A 17,542-nucleotide genomic window follows, 5' to 3' on the forward strand; every position below is an offset into this window, starting at 1 on the left:
GCATCTCTGGGGCCTGCACTGAAGAAAGAAATGATTTTCTTAAATCTGTGAACAGGACGTTTTTTTTTTTTTTAATGTCAAAATAAACCATCTGCTTGTACAACTGTTTCTAATTACTCCTCTGCCTAGACTCCGCACTTGAGGGGTTTGGTACCAGCACCCCGCCCAGAGCGGTGCCGCTGCCCAAATCCTCACAGGCAGGCAGCTCATCAAGGCACTCGCCCCTCCTGGTAGAGGCCCGACCCGCGCGTCCTGGTGTCTCGTGTCCGTGTGTCCGTCTGCGGGACGGTCTGCGCCGGTGGCACCTCTCCCCCTCCCCCCCCCCCCCCCCCCCGCCCCCCCCCCCCCCAGACCCCCACACACCGGGAGCCCCACCCTGCAGGAGCGCAGCTCGCCTGCACAGCCCCGGAGCTCAGCATGCGTCCTGCAGCCATCAGGAACTTCTTGCTGCTGGCCTCCTCCCTTCTCTTCGCGGGGCTGTCAGCTGTTCCTCAGAGCTTCTCGCCATCTCTGAGGTAAGTTTGGTTTGTTGTTCTTTGAGACCGACCTGCCTTGCTTTGTGTGGCAGGGCTTCGAGTTTGCAGGATGGCTGCCCAAAGCCAAGAGCAGTTAGAAAGTTGGCCACGGGGTAAACTCTTTCCAACCTGTTCTTATTCCTTATATGTCTGCACTGTGTGTTGCTTCGCGTCTGTCCTTTTACTTTTCCTTCGGAAAAATACAGTGAATAAATATAGATATATAATCTCCTCCTAGTTTAGTACATAGCAGGAGGAACTTCTGCCGTGAGATTGAGGAAATCCTGTGTACCTACCTGTGTGTGCTCATAGCCTATAAGGCAGAATTATTTCACAGGGTCTGCATTACATTATTGTATTGCCTTTTGAAAGGGTCTTTGAGGCACATGATAATAACTAAACTTTTTTAAAGTTTATAAGCACTGCTTAATGCAACTAGGAAAATATTATGTCCTACACTATCATAACATCTATAGCTCTTCCTACATATCCCTCTCTTCTTTTTCATAAAAGGCTGCTCCTGGCCATCAGATAGCAATGGGACTTTTTCTTTTATTTATTTATTACAATTTCTTTTAATGTTTATGTATTTTTGAGAGAGAGAGAGCAAGTGGGGAGGGGCAGAGAGAGCCAGAGACACAGAATCTGAAGCCGGCTCCAGGCTCTGAACTGTCAGCACAGAACCGGGCGAGGGTTCCAACCCACAAGTGGTGAGATCATGACCTGAGCTGAAGTCTGACACTTAACCCACTGCGCCACCCAGGTGTCCCAGCAATGGGACTTTTTAAAGTGTACTGAAAAGTCAGCCAAATGTCATACTTTGCATTCATTTGCATTTAATCAAAATGTGCATATAAGATTCTGTGCCAAGCCATCAAGAGGCAGGGCTGGACCACCTCTGTCCACTTGGAAGGTGGTCCTGTTCCTAGGCGTGCAGGTTACCCCTCAACGTTTGGGTCATTCTCTTGTGATGGCCCATGGCTGGTGCTCGCTTGGCCCCGGAGAAATGTGGAACCTCAGACTTCCTTTCTGTGAAGTTGAACGTCGCCAAAAGGGTGGTTGGGGGGAACGTGGGCTCAGAGCAGAAGGGGCTGTGTCTGCTCTTGACCATGGCCCTGCTGTGGTTTGTCGCCCTTGCAGAATTGGGCCGGGTGCAGCGTGCAGGCTGTCCCGGGCCGAATCGGAGCGCCGGTGCCGCGCGCCCGGGCAGCCCCCAGGGGGCGCTCTGTGCCATGGCCGCGGCCGGTGCGACTGCGGGGTCTGCATCTGTCACGTGAGCGAGCCCGGCGTGTTCTTCGGGCCCCTGTGCGAGTGCCACGAGTGGGTGTGCGAGACGTACGACGGGAGCACCTGCGCAGGTAAGAGGGGCCCGGCTCACCGCGGGCGCCGGGGGCGCACTCCCCGCGGGGGTTTCTGCCACTTCTCGGGGAGAGCCGGCGGGAGGGGGCCCCTAAGACAGCTCTCCAGGAGGTGACTGACTTCGCGCGCGCGGGTCCTCCTAACGCTCCTCCACTCTGGAATCACGTGTCTCAATACTTTCCTCCGCCTCAGGGTTCAAACTTAAGTAGAACTAATATTGGTAAGATTCACTCAGTTGATTATAACTCTAGCTTGCCTCTATTTTAGTTCCTTATTACACACTTAAATCTCCAAACTTCCTCACCAACGGAGTTAAGCTGGTGGGTTCCTCTATCCCAATCGCGTATGTTAATCATATTTGCAGAACATAAACCGGTATTTTATTTTTACCAAGGAAACGCAGGGGGAATATTACCTTCCTAAAATCCAGCCGCGGTAGGTTGTGTCTTTGAACTCTGATTTGCCTTCTTCCTCTTAGGGTATAGTTCCCAGAGGGAAGTGCATATCAGAAGACTGTAACAAGGGAAAAAATAAGCAGACCCAAATCTACTTAGAAGCGATTGCTTTTGTGTTGTTTTAGCCGCTTGGGTTTTTCAGCTGCAGTGAAGCTTGGTATTTTGGAAGGAGTGGAGTCAAAATAAATTCATTTCTCTTGTACATTTTTAAGGAGTGATTCAGGTTGTGATATTGGAATGGGTCAAGCTATCTCTTCATAGAGAACCCCCCCAGCCTATACCACTTTCACATTTACTTAGGGCCATTCATTTACTTAGGACCAGAACTTCTGTTGGGTGGCTGTGAATGATACAGATGCTCCTCTGTTAGTAAAAGGACAACACAATGGATTCTAACCAGGGTTTGGCAAGTTTGTGGGGGAAAAAAATCACAACGTATTTTACCCACAATGTAATGAAGAGTCCAACACTAACAGTGATGAAGAGTGAGTTTATAGCAAAATGGTTTTTTGCTTGGCACCTGGGCCCAGAAGTGCATACTGAGAATATTTAAGACGCACAATGGAAAAGTAGTCATGTAAGTCATTTGGAGGGGAACAGGTGCTTCTGTGTGGCTTTGTTTACCCTGTGAAGGCTGTGGCTCAGCCCTTCAAAGGTACTGAATGCCACAGCTTGTTACTCTAACTTTGTCAGTCCCACAAGCTGCTGTATTATTGAGGACAGCCCTTTGGAATGAAAGCTAAGTATTGTCTAATATTTCGTTCCAAATTCCACTGTTACCTGACTTCTCTGGCTTGTATTGCCTCTGGCAAGGCCTTTTCAATATCACCGGTTCTGAACACATTTTTTCATTGGAAACGTAAGTAGAAAGTTGCAGTCTTGAATGGGTGAAACTAGTTACAGGTGTCGTCAGATAAAAGTTCCCTATTGAAGAAGCTTATCTGGGTCCTTTCTGCAAAACTATGCAGAGGGAATGCTATGGTATGTAGTGTTCTTGTTGATCGCCCGTGGAAAGTGATGTGTTGTTTCCTTACAACATCTCACTGCATTCTTTCCTCCCTGATACGAACAGCACTGAATCATGCGTGGTTTTGTTTGCATACGTGTGTGTTCCCCTGGAGGCAAAATGCTTCTCTTTATTTCAAGGCTGAATGAGATAACTGTGTTCATTTGCAGTTCTCACCTTTGTGACTGATGCCCATCGAGGCCTGCTCTCCTGGGCCTGGTGAGAATCTGTGCCCGCAAATGCTCTGAATACATCTCCCAGGCGAATGAGATCTTTACACACAGCACCTTCGAGGTGCTCACCAGCTTGCGTCCCTTGTTCTGTGCTTCAAATTGAGCTTTTCAATTCCGTCTTCAAGAACAAGTTCCTATATTATAGCGAGTAAGATAGAAACATAGCAAGTTGCCTTTTATGTTTTTATGTGCACCTGGGCCTTTACCTCTATGGTGCTTTCCAGAAATAGAGTAGCTTTCAGAGACCTCCCCCAACCCCTTTGAAGAAAAGAAAATCCTGCTCCTGGTAGTGTATCACTGAGTCATTAATACTCTGGGCTCTGGGGGAAAGAGTTCAGGAGGCCGATCCCAGCCCCACCACTTAATAGCTGTGTGAACTTTGGCAATTCCTTACACTTTCTCAGCTTTGATTTCTTCATCTGCAAAATGAGAGTGATAACATTACCTATTTTACAGGATTGTTGTGAGCATTAACACATGTAAAATACTTAGAATAGTGTTTTGCACAAAGTGCTCAGTACATATAAATGTGTGTGGATGCTTATAACGTAATATTATTACAGTGACACACAAAATGTGAACTCGTATGGATAGATAGATGCATAGGTAGATGGGTAGCTAGATAGCCTGGCTTTGTCTTTGTTGGACATTTGATGCAGTGAGAGCAGTTTGGTTTTTGTCATGTAGCCTGGGCCTGTTATTGATCCAAAGCTCAAAAGGTCGAGCAAGGATAGCTATTTTGGCCAAACCTCAGAGCAGCTGTATTAGATACACCATGCCCTTTGAAAGTTAAGTCCTTTGGGATTTTTATACTGTGAATCATAAGAAAGATACTTATTTTAGTTTGAGCCTGCTTGAAAGTGATTTTGTGTATACTGTCATAAGTGGTTTATTTCTTCCAGTTTCCACTTGTTCGTGGCCCATGAATCTTCCTTGGACTTCTGTAGTGTAAAGATCTGGCTCAGAAGTTGTTCCTGTGTGTGTCACAGTCAAATGAGAAGTAAACTAATTTGGGTGGGCTATTTCTTTGAGAAGAGTAAAATGTTTGATTTTATAAAAACAAACTTTCAGCTAGTATTTGAGAGCATCTCTGAATAATCCCCTGAACAAGTATGATTACACTTAAATAAAATACTGTTTTTTTAAAGTTTATTTATTTTGAGAGAGAGAGAGAGAGAGAGCGAGCGCAAGCAGGGGAGGGGCAGAGAGAGAGGGAAAGGGAGAATCCCAAGCAGGCTCTGTGCTGTCTGTATGGAGCTCAGTCTCAGGAACTATGAGATCATGACCTGTGCCCAAATCAGGAGTTGGAAGCTTAACCAACTGAGCCACCCAGACAGACCTAAAATATTGTTGTTGGTTTTTTTTAATCTATTCGAATCATTTTTGAAATGTATCACTTAAATGAGTTTCAGTTTTAGTAACTGGGAAGAACTAATTGAATTGAATTTAGCAAATACTTATGAAGTTGTATATTTACTAGATCCTCTACTGTTGAAGGGGGTATAAAGATGTTGAAAAGAGGGGCTCAGTTGGTTAAGCGTCTGACTTTGGCTCAAGTCATGATCTCGCAGTCTGTGAGTTGGAGCCCCGCATTGGGCTCTGTGCTGACAGCTCAGAGCTGGAGCTGCTTCGGATTCTGTGTCTCCCTCTCTCTCTCTGCCCCTCCCCCGCTCACATTGTATCTCTCAAAAATAAATAAACATTAAAAAAAAAGTTGACACAAATGCTTCGAACAGTGTTATTCATCGTAGCAAAAAAAAAAAAGATGTGGAAAATATGACAACTTTCCATTGAATAGGGAGATGAAAAGAAATACCAAATACGTGTAATGCAATGCAGAATATACTTTCTATAAATTTCTGTGAGAGTTCTATTCAGACAGGAATTAAATATTGTGGTTAAAACACTTGAGAAAGAGGTAGCTTTTGACATAAATCTTTGTGTGTACAGGGAGGTTTTTAGTCCAAAAGGTGGACTATTGGAATTCTCAGGGAAGAAAAATTCAAGCAGTGGTTTAGAGGCATAAAAGCATGTGGGTGTGCTTGGGAACTAGTGAGGTATCTAGGTTTGGCTTTGGCTGGATCTTAGGGCTGTGGGGAAACTACTGGAAGATATTTTGAGTTAGTAGGACATACTTTTTGAGAGCTCTGAACCTGAATGTGAAGTCTGTGCTTAATTAAGCTGCATATAGGAGCCATGATGTGGTTTGAACATGGGAACAATGGTTAGTACTCTGACCCATGAGAATTAACAGGCTGTCTGAGGGCATGGCAAGTTAGGGTAGACACTTGATGGGGAGGAACTCCATTTAGATGCTATTTAAACTGTAGCCCAAGGGAGTGAGAATAAGAACTATGATGATTTTTAAAAATTTTTTTCTTATTAAATTAAAAAAATTTTTTAACCTTTATTTATTATTGAAAGACAGAGAGAGACAGAGAGTGAGCAGGGGAGGGGCAAAGAGAGAGGGAGACACAGAATCTGAAGCAGGCTCCAGGCTCTGAACTGTCAGCACAGAGCCCGACGCGGGGCTTGAACTCACAAACCGCAAGATCATGATCTAAGCCGAAGTCGAATGCTTCACTGACTGAGCCACCCAGACGCCCCAGAACTATGATGAATTTTAAAGACTATTGAAGGTACAGTCAACATGCTTTAGTACCCACGGGTGAGTAAAATGATAAATCAGTGACTGGAAGTGTGATAGAACTGGTGGAATGAGGGTCAGGAAAAAGAACCACATGACTCCTAATCAATGGCTAAAAATCTTTATTAGAGAAAAAACACTTCTTTGAAATCTGAAATTGCTGTAAAAATGAGGAATTATAGCTAGCCGAATGAATTTGGACTTTATTGGTGGTGGATCTAGGACTAGATGGATCATGTCTGAACTGTTAACTTGGGTTAAATTGTTTGTATCCTTAACGTTGAGCCAGCCATCTGATTTCTCTGAAACTTAGATTCTTTTTTTGGAACATCTTTATGGATATAAAGAACCTTGCATCCTGCATTGTATTATTCAGAATAATTTTTATATTTATGTATAAATATATTTAATACCCACATAATTATGCATTTATACACTAATTCATACTATGTATAAAACATTCTTATAAACATTGATTCATGTATATAAACTGAATATAAAAGTAATTAAAATACATGGAAATACCCCTATTATATAAATAGTAGCATTTTTTTTCTTGCAGATATTTCTTTTACACTGCTAAATAAATAGTATGAGGTTTTTTTTTTTTAGTTGATTTATTTATTTTGGGAGAGAGACAGAAAGAGAGAACAAGCATCTCAAGCAGGCTTTGCACTGTCTGGGGCTCGAACTCATGAGCTGTGAGATCATAACCTGAGCCGAAATCACGAGTCAGACACTCAACCGACTGAGCCACCCAAGTGCCCAAATAGTGTGAGAATTGTATATGATTATTCATGAGAACTGGACTTCCTGGCTCTTTAGCGTCAGTCTTAGGACTCTTTGATCTGCTTTTCCTCACAGTTGTGTTTTTCTTGGATAGTTGTGTAATTCCCTCCAAGCCTATTTTGTGGAATCACTCTTTGGTTTTTCCTTTCTTAGTCATTTTCCATTTTCCACCTTCTCTTCCTTTCTTCAAACCACATTCTGTCTTCCTTGCCCACTCCTTTGACTGTGTCCAGCCTCTCCACCTTGGTATTTGCCATCATGGTTGCTTCTTTATATTCCCTCTGTGCCCCCGCATGGGGCACCAAGCACGTAAGACCATTGCCTCTTCTTTACTACCCCATTGAGTAAACGATTGTGTTGAACAGACAGACCCCACTTTCCACATCACCTCCTTTCTTGTGTTTTCATCATGGTCTTAACATGTCCTTAGTTTTGGAGAACACATTCAGGAGTTCCCCACCACTAGCTCACTCACTTCATGCAAGCCTCTTGGTTTTTTTTAGTTCTACTCTCTTAGGTTCATCCATGTTGGATAAGTACATCCTGTCTTGCCTCAAGGGACACATAAAAATGAAAGATTTTCATCTTCACTTTCTCCCATCTGTACTGCTTTATTTGTAGAGTACTCTGCAATTCAATGATAGAGACTGAAATACCTTGTCGTGGGACCAGGTCATCCCCACACCTTGCTAATCTAGAAGAGTGTATTTATGACATGATGGTGTTTAGATCAAGTAGTGTCAATGTGAGAAGTTCCATGGTTATTTTTCAAGTAGAATTTCCCCAGAAAGAGAAGGGGACATACGGGAGTGAGTTTATTTATATTACAAAATTTAAATTTTCAAAGTAAAAAACCTCCTTCATAGGGTTCTCAGAAGCCTCCCCTATACTTTGAGACATGATGCTAAAATGGACAGCCCATGTCTCTTAATATCTTAACCCCCAAAGCTTCTCAGCTCTCTGGGACTCAGACATAGATTGTCGAATCTGACCTTGTGATTCCTGATGCTCAAGGTTTGGAGGCACGTGATTAATTCCATAGCAGCAGAGATATTGGATAGTGTTCTCTGTCCTAAGAATTATGAGGAGTTATGAAGTAAGACATTTTCCTCAATTCCATCTCCTGCCATTGTATTCATTTTCTGTTGCCCTTATAACAAATTACCACAAACCTTGTGGCTTAAACGACACACATGTATTTTCTTATAGTTTTATATGTCAGAAGTCCCACAGGGTCTCCAGGGCTAAGCTGGTGGCAAGTCTTTTACCCTCTGGAGACTCTTAGAAAGAATCCATTTCTTGGTCATTTGACATTGAAAGAGTTTAGTTTTATGTGGTTGTAGGACTGAGGTCGCGTTTCTTTGCTGGCTGTCAGCTGGGGGTCTTCCTGAGCTCCTAGAGGCCTCTCTTGGGTCTTTGCATGTACACTTCTACATCTCAGAACCAGCAACGAGGTGTCAGATCCTTCTCGTGATGTCGTCTTTCTGAGTTTCTTCCATTGTCACATCCTCAAGATCCATAATTTTAATCACTTTGGCAAGATCCCTTTTGCCATGTAAGCTATTGATGGGTTCCAGGAACAAGGATGTGAGCATCTCTGGGGGTCCTGGGACGTGCACGAGGAGGAATGCTGTAATGTGTGGATGGCAAGAGAAAGAGGTTCCAACTCCATTAGTACCTGTCTGTTCTTGTGCTGCATCTAGGATGCCAGTGCTGCATCTTTTCCTTCCTTTCAGTGCTTATCTTCATGATTTAATTTCCCTGGCCCCAGTCTTTCCCACACCACTGCTGATAAGAAACACCAGGCTTCTGGTCCAGATCATAAAAAGTGACTTATAGCCCAGCAATTACCTACATTCGATGCCTGACATTATCACTTGCCAACTGTGGGCAAGTTACTTAAACGTTTGCAACTTCTGTTTCCTTATCTAGAAACGGGGACAATAATATTATCAATGGGGGATAATAATATTATTTGCCTAGCTAAATGCAGGAGTGATTAGTGAGTCAATGGAGTTAGGATGCTTACTTATGTCAGATGTCCCTCTTCTACCCTCGCTTGATACTCAGTCAAACGATATTGACTCCCAAAGAAGTGATTTTCCTCCCATGTTGTATCTTCGTCTGGATTCAAGTCTATGTTCACCTTTCCTCCTTTGACTGTCAGTGAGTTTTTGGAACTATCTCAGCTCAGTCAGCGTGCCTTCTCCATCGTGTCCAGGCTAGGTTGAGCACTCAGCCCTGGCCATCTCCAGCCTGAGACTTACTGGGTTAACATTGCAGCTCACTGGATGTCTAAGTTTTTGACCCTGGTTTCTATCTTTGTCCCAGGAGGTTGACTTTTGTGTTCCTATCCCTGCAAACTTCACCCTGATTCTGGAACTTTCCTGTCCCTGCAGTCTTCACCCTGATTTATGGTTCTAGAGCCATGCCCTAAATAGTGTGTGGTTAGTCTTTGAATCTAGAATTTTTATTTTTTTTGTCATTTTCTTTACTGGAAACCCTAAGATTTCTGCAAATTTGCAGAGTTTACACTCAGTGCATTGCTGCTTCTGACCCTCACCTCCACTGAGATTTCTGAGTTTCCTGGCCGTTCCTTCATCTCTTCTGAAGCATTGATCTCAGGTGGGTTGAACGCAGAACCCATTCCTTTATCTTACAAAAATGGGAGAAGCAACACAATACAAAACAAAGCCAAAACAACTTACTTTCAGAGAGTTTTTGAGTATTTAGTGAACATCGCTGAATGTTCTGGAGACACTGGAGATGGGCTTGTTGAATCCGAGGAACATAAATAACTTAAGATTCAATAGTAATCACTCTGGTTCTTAAAACTCCCACTTTTTCAACGAATCCCCTTTCTGAAAGCTAAGTGTGGACGTGTGATGGAATTCTGGTCGAAGAGATGTAAACAGAGACGTTGTGGGGGCTCCCAAAGGCAGCCAACTTGCAGGGAGGTGTTTGTTTTGCTCATATACCCTCCTTCCTGCCTCGAATGCACCTAGTTGCAGGGGCCCCCTTGCATCGAGAGATGAATATGGCAGCCACCTATAAGGATGGCTCACCCCCAAGACAGGAGTCCTGACTTTTGGGGACAATGTGGAGCTGCCACACTAGTCCTGAACTGCCTGCCTCTGCACTGTGTTTTACACATAAAAATAATTAATTTTGTTTCAGCCCCTGTCATTTTGGGGTTTTCTGGCAGCTAAAAAATATAATCCTATCAGAAGCAGTGGTTTTATTCAAAAAGCTCAAGTCTGTTAAAACAGGGCCATGGGGGCATTTGTATAGTGGTTGAGAACTTGCTCTGGTGACAATGGTAGGGCTGGGTTCCACCCCAGTTTACCTGCTGTGTGGATTCCAGAAGTTTGGGTGAATTCTGTAAGACTCAGTTTGCTCATCTCTGAAATGGGATATCGTTAATACTCTGTGGAGAGTTATTGCAAAATTTAAGTGAGAAAATACACATGAAGCATCTAATAAAACAGCCGATGTAATTGCCATTCTAAATGGGAGCTATTATTATCATTATTAAACATAGAATCTCTAAAGAGATTATGCTAAGGCAAAAGGGAGTATGTCTTTGCTTTAAGTGTATTTGCTAGTAATCGAGTGGCCGGTTATGAATGTATATTCCCTGTACCTGTTTATATATTCAACATATACTGCTTTTTTTGCCTAGCTATTTTTATGGGGTTATTATTTCTATGCAAAGATGTAATTTTTCAAAATCTGGTTGCCAGAAATTAAATTACCGGAGAGAATACAAGCATTGTTCATGTATTTAAATGTTTTTTAAGTTTCCCATCTATTTAGTTATCTCTGTATTTAAAATTGATTAAAACACAACACATGTCTGCTACAAAAAGTCAAACAATACATAAATGCATGGATAAAAATCAGTGCAGTGGAGTTGAATTTTATTCAGAGAACAGATTCTACATCAGCACAAAATCAGACAGTTGAAGTTTAAACATTCCCCTGACAAATCTCCAAGGAAGGCCCTGTGTTTGAGTTGATTACACCGTCTCTCAGTCTAGCACAGTAAACACTAGTAAATGAGTGTTTACTCCATGGCTGTTTCTGTGTTTACTCCATTTTTGGTTTTTGGCTGGGTATCAGAGGAGTATTAGCTGGATTGTTCATTTGGGGACCCTCAGCTGGGTGGGATGCTCACAGTAGAGACATATACCAAGGACATCAGCCCAGGGAAACACCATCTCTTTCACACTCCCCTCTTGTCCCCACTTGGGACCTCCACTCACTGGATGGAATAACAGAATCTCTACACTATTTAAGTTATGATTTCACTTTCCTTTACTGCCAAGTATTTACCTCAACACTGAAACACATACAATTGATGTCAGGTAAGCTAAATATGTGTGTGCTGTGACTCCTCTTTAGTCTGTTCTTCGGCATAACCTCTGGCATTAATCAATATGAAATTTGGGGCATATACTTCCCTGTTTTCCCATGCTTGTATACACACCCATGTTATAAATGTGCATACACACTCACAGCCCTGTTTCTCTCCCTCTCTCTTGTTTTTTTCTCCTTAAGAATATATCACAGCTCTGATTCTAGCTTAATAATATATGTGGTGGAGAATTGGAGTGCCTGGCGTGCCTGGGTGGCTCTGTGGGTTAAGCGTCTAACTCTTGATTTCAGCACAGGTCATAATCTCATGGTTTGTGGGATCAAGCCCCATGTTGGACTCTGTGCTGAGCGTGGAGCTTGCTTGGGATTCTCTCTCTCTCCCTCTCTCTCTGCCCCTCTTCCCCCCGCCTCTCTCTCAAATTAAAAAAAAAAAGAATTTTAATAGGTGTATAATATCCTATGGTAGGGATATATTGCTTTATTAATAAACAATTTGCCCTTTAGTGAAAATTCTGGTTGCTTCTAGTTTTTGTTATTGTTTTATTCATTGATGTAGGAGGATGTTTTATTTGTTGATGTTTTATTTGTTGATGTATGTACACATACGTGCGCACATCTCCCTAGCTCCCTTATTCTTTCATGTACACACAGACATTTCCACCAAATGACTGAGTCCCAAGGCACATGTGAGGGAGTGATCAGCCAAGAGAACTGTTAATGGAAGTGTCTTCACACATTGCTGATCTTGGCGGAGGGGAACTTCAAATCAGGTGGAACTAGGAGATCCGAAACCTTTGTCCTGAGGGAAATTTAAATTCCAAGCCTGGTGTGGGATTCAAGGTCAAGAGACATATCTGAAGGGGAGAAATATCATACAGCAGCAACCGAGAGTACCAGGGGGATTTACCAGGGCATTTTTAGGCCCCCTGCATGGGTACATTCTCAAGCTATTTTCTATTAACTCTTAAATTGGTAAAGACAGAGAGCTGCAAGGTGGTTGCAAATCTCATTTTCTTTGGAAAAGAGTGCTTTGTCTTTTCAAGGATCACATTTCCTGGCAAATAAGAAACTATATTTTGTAATAAAACTCATTCTTCTGTCTACTCTAAATCATCTTACTTAAGGCTGGGTGGAAGAATGATAGCTTTATAAAGGGAAAAGAAAAACAAGACCTTTAGAAGGATGCTCATTGACTTGACCTTGAGTCACCTCACTGCTGACTTATGCCGGAAGACAAGTTTCTCTGCCAAGAGCCCTAGCCTCCTAATTGTATATAGTCACTAGTTCAAGCATCAAATTATTCCAAGTGAATAGTAACCCACTCTAGTTTTCTGTTTTACTATTTTATCTGGATACTTTCTGAGGAAGGCAGGCCAAAAAAAGTTGTTGTTGTTGTTGTTGTTGTTTTTTAAAGAGGTCGATGAGTTTTGGTATTGCTTAGAAACTTCTCCTATGGCAGGGCCTTAACGGCAAATTCATGATTTAGTCAACGGGAGAGAGTAAGGAGGCAAAATCAGAAAATCAAAACATGGTAAACGTATTTCCTAATTGGCCATTACTGCTCTTTGAAAGCTATCATTTTCTGCTGTGCAAAATACTTAGACGAAGCTAGTTATTTTTCTAAACAAAATGACTTGGCCACTTAAGCCTTTTCCTCTCCAAAATACAAAAGGCAAGTTATGGACTTTTTTTTTTCTTTCTTGGTCAACATCATTAGTTATATAAGCTCCAAGAGTCGTCCTGACATGAAATAATTCATTTGTTTTAAGAAGAAAAATATTTGATTTCTAGCTGTGTCCTGGATAGACTTCAATTGCCTGCTTGGATGGATTTGAGCCTTAAAATTAATGCTGTGTTAGTAATACAAAGGAGTAATGGGAAAATATCTATTTCTATTTGAGTATGCTTTGCTGGAAAATATTTTCATACATTTGAACTCTCATTCAATTGTCATATAACTTTTAAGAGGTAGTCAAAATTGTTGTTTTCCTGCTATCATATTAAGGAACCCTAAGAAAAATTTGCCCCCCAAATCCATAGGTGGCTTCTTCTTGAACATACTACAGTTGTTCTGAAACCACATATTTAGGGTAAATATTTTCATGAACTTGGAGTCCTGAAATAACATAATTTTGAAGGACCTAATTTTTGTATTCAAAAATATATCTTCTGTTGATTTTTTTTCTTGGAAGAGCAGATTTTCATTCTCATTTCTGCCTTATGCCAGAGGTAGCAGGTGTAAAAGCTCCAATACTGGGCAGAAGAACACCTTATTCATTTAGTATCGAAAGAAGTCTGGGTAGCAGAGAGCATTGGGATTAAATGTCATACTAACAAAGAGCATTTCTCTCAGCTGTAATTGATATTCTCAGAGAGATTGCGTTTAGCACCGACTCTTATCAAAATAAAGGTTCTCCAGAATCAGCAACGAGAGAAACTTTTCTATAACCTTTGATTTTCAGGGTCTATAAGAATGAAAGAAAACATAGGTAGGAGAGTTGAATATATATTTGTTACTTTCAAGGACATTAACTAGTTTTATTTTGACTAAGAAGAATAAATCACATTCGAGAGAATCTTTTGCTCTTATAAAATTATTCATAATGTGAAATCCAGAAATTAAAATACATGCCATTTTTAATATATGTATAGCCTTTTTGAGAACAAAGCAATGGGAATCAGCAGAAATGCACAGTGAGAGAATATAAGTGTCTATAGAAAAGTGAACAATTTTGACTGGGTCATCATGAGGGTGTACTTTACTCTTTGGAGGTGGGTATGTCACTCCTCAAGCTGCCTAGGATTTTTGAAATTCTAATCCTTCTATATTTCATCCCTGCTAATATGCCAGGTGTAGAATTTTAAGAGTTAGGAGTGGCAGTGCACTAATCTGTTGCTAATATAATCTCTCGTGAAGTTAGTAATCTTTCCTTTGGGAAAGCTAAGGGAGCAGGTTTGGGTAGGATGGAAATGTAGAGGCACACTGCTCTGGAGAGTGCCTGCGAATTGGAATTAAAAAGCAAAACAAACAGTTCGTTTTCCACTCTTGTTACTTCCTATGTGACCTTGCTTGAGTCACTGGCTTTCTCTCAGCTTCAGTTAGGTTAAATTCAACAAGCATTTATTAAACACCTCCAAAGAGGTGACTAGCGGAGGACCGAACATGGGTGGGTGGGAGATTGGAGCCATCAGAAAGCAGCAGGTGCTGAAATCCAGTGACTGCTGGTTCAGGAAAGGGGTGGAAAGATTTTCATGTCGGACAGTTGACCACTGCAGAAAGAAGGCCTATTGCCTTCAGCTTGCCTTGAAAGCTTTACTTTCTGAGAATTTTTAGAATTCTCATAATTTAATAGTTAATGAGTGCCCAATGGCATACCTGCATGGCATTCTACTACAGACATTAACATTCTATAAAGTAGACTTGGCATTTGTTAAATTCCCAACTGTCGGCACACAGCTTATGAGAATACAATAAAAGAATATCTGTGCACATCTTGAAATTTGCCCACAAAATAGATATCAAAAGCCATATCAGAATCATAATAGTCACGTCAAAAACCACAACAGCCTCTGCTGCCCTCTACATGGAAGAGAACTAGTCAACCTGGGGAGAGTGCCTAGCATGAGATAGAAGAACATGTGGTGAGTGATGTGTGCGGGATTATTTGCAGGAAATAGCGACAGTATAGGAAACAATTCCTTTCAAAAAGGGCAGCGTTTTATGGGATACACTCTAGAGGGGGAGAGACAGGGAGGGAAGGAGAGTCCCAAGCAGGCTCCATGCTATCAGCACAGAGCCGGATGCAGGGCTTGATCTCATGAACCCGTGAGGTCATGCATGACCTGAGTTGAAATCAAGAGTCAGATGCTCAACCAACCAAGCCACCCAGGCACCTCTGTATGGGATATACTTTAAAAAACATCTGTTTAATTATAATAATATATCTTACAGTGTTATTGTGGAATTGAAATAAGGTAATGATGATACAGTTAATATTTATTTAGGATTTGCTCTATGCCTCTTGTGTTAAATTCTCACAGTAAACCTACTGGGTGGGTCATCTTGCCATTCTAAAGAGAAAGAGCTGGGCCTGAGAAAGATTAAATGGAATGTTTAAGATCATATTTCATCCGACACCAAAAGCTGTGCAGTCACTCTTGTGTTGACTTACCCTGTTTTGCATAATGCCACCAGGTAACAGATGCCCAAGAATGTTTAAATTCCTTTTCTGCAATTTCCAGGGCAGGAGTAAATGTTCTCTAACATTCTCTCTTAGGACTTTATTGCTATTGCTTCAAGAATTGCTGCAGGGGTGCCTGGGTGGCTCAGTTGGTTAAGCATCGGGCTCTTGACCTTGGCTCAGGTCATGATCTCACGGTTTGTGAGTTTGGGCCCTACATTGGGCTCTGCACTGACAGCATGGAGCCTGCTTGGGATTCTCTCTCTCCCTCCCTCTCTCTCTGCCCCTCCCCTGCTCCTGCTCTCTGTCTCTCTCTCTCTCTCTCTCTCTCTCTCTCAAAATAAGTAAATAAACATTAAAAACAAAAGAATTGCTGCATTACAAACTACCCCAAAATTCAGTGGCTTACCAAAAACCACCAAAAACAAATCTAGTCCCCACTCTTGGGTGTGTAGTTCAGCCACGACTCAGCTGGGCTGGACTGGATTCTGGAGAGCGGGCTGAGCTCCCTGTCGGGGTGTGCTTTTGTCATGGTGGGTCACAGGAGGGCTAAAGGGTAAGAGGAAATGCTCAGTGGTCTTTAACGCTTTGAGTCACCTGCCCATCGTGTCCACGTACTGTTGGGCAAAAGGAGTCACATGGTCAAGCCCCATATCTGTGCTCTGCCTTCTCCTCCACATGGCAATGTGACATGGCAGGGGAGAGCTGAGCTGTTGACAGCAATTATTTTATCAGCCACAAGATTTAACATAGGTATTCCAATATCGTAGCTCCTCAGTGAAATTAGTTGATTGATGTGATTATAAATATCTGATATTTAAATTTAATTTGGAGGTAAATATGTTTCAGCTTTAAATGTAACCATATTAATTATACAGTAAATTATATTGATTTTTATGAAGGGGTAAGAAAATTAAAAAGAGAAGAGCAAAAATATATACAGAAGCTAGTATTTGATGAGGGAATTCATCCCAATCTCATAAAAATGAGTTCTCTAAATATAGACTTAATGTCCTGTGAGTCAAAGGGGAAGTGTTTCTCTCCACTGTACTTAAATATACCCAGTCTGTCATTTTTCTGACATGTTTCAATGGGTCTTTGCAGAAATGCGTGCTCCAAATGCTATAAAATACGGTGGTTTGATGAAAACCAGACATATGTCATGAGGCAGATTCAATGGTTGTCTGTTTTCATGTGCACATTTAGTACGCCATTGATCTACTTTTTGCTAAATTACACGTTTTAATTTTCACACATTTTCCACCTCAAAAGAATATTTTATGTAGGATAATGTGTTAGGTGACTTGAATTAGCTATTTTTGGAATTTTTTTTTATCTTCTGAGAACTTCAAAAAGGCAATGGAATCAGTCAACATATTTGGTAGTATTCAGATTTCTCATTTTCAGATTTTAAACAACAGCAGAATTCAATTTATTTAAGACTCAAGAACTGGGGTACCTGGGTGGCTCCGTCAGTTGGGCGTCTGGCTTCAGCTCAGGTCATGATCTCCCAGTTTGTGGGTTCGGGCCCTGCGTTGGCCTCTGTGCTGCAGCTTAGAGCCTGGAGCCTGCTTCGGATTCTGTGTCTCTCTCTCTCTATCTGCCCTTCCTCCACTCATGCTCTGTCTCTTTCTCAAAAATAAATGAACATTAAAGAAAAAAAAAAAAGACTCAAGAACCTAAACAGTTTTAAATTGTGTGAGCTGTCCCACAACCATTGATTGGTCAGGCAGACGTTGTAAACTGCAACACTGTTAGGTAGGTCATTAACTTAATAGAGAACGTATTTCTTATTTCTAATGAGGAGCCGTAGGTCCCTTAGGGACTAATTTTCCATAAACCTTGATTTTGAAACTCAAATTACTTACAGTTTTATTGGAAGTCCATATGAGTACAAATGTTTTTGAGAAAAATATGTGTGTAATTATGAAAAACTGTGCCCGTATAAGTTAATCACTATCTTTAAGAGTTGAAACTCTG

General features: G+C 41.7%; 1 protein-coding gene across 1 annotated transcript in view; it reads left to right on the plus strand.

Annotated features, from left to right (window-relative positions):
* Window positions 1–381: 381 nt before the first annotated feature.
* Window positions 382–17,542, plus strand: part of ITGBL1 (integrin subunit beta like 1) — a 209,719-nt gene continuing 192,558 nt past the window's right edge. Inside the window, exons 1-2 of the mRNA XM_049647174.1 lie at window positions 382–515; window positions 1,656–1,873. Coding sequence (XP_049503131.1) covers window positions 418–515; window positions 1,656–1,873 — 316 coding nt within the window. The 5' untranslated portion in view covers window positions 382–417. The remainder of the gene's footprint in view (window positions 516–1,655; window positions 1,874–17,542) is intronic.

This window comes from Panthera uncia (genome assembly GCF_023721935.1).
Source record: "Panthera uncia isolate 11264 chromosome A1 unlocalized genomic scaffold, Puncia_PCG_1.0 HiC_scaffold_16, whole genome shotgun sequence".
Classification (NCBI taxonomy): domain Eukaryota; kingdom Metazoa; phylum Chordata; class Mammalia; order Carnivora; family Felidae; genus Panthera; species Panthera uncia.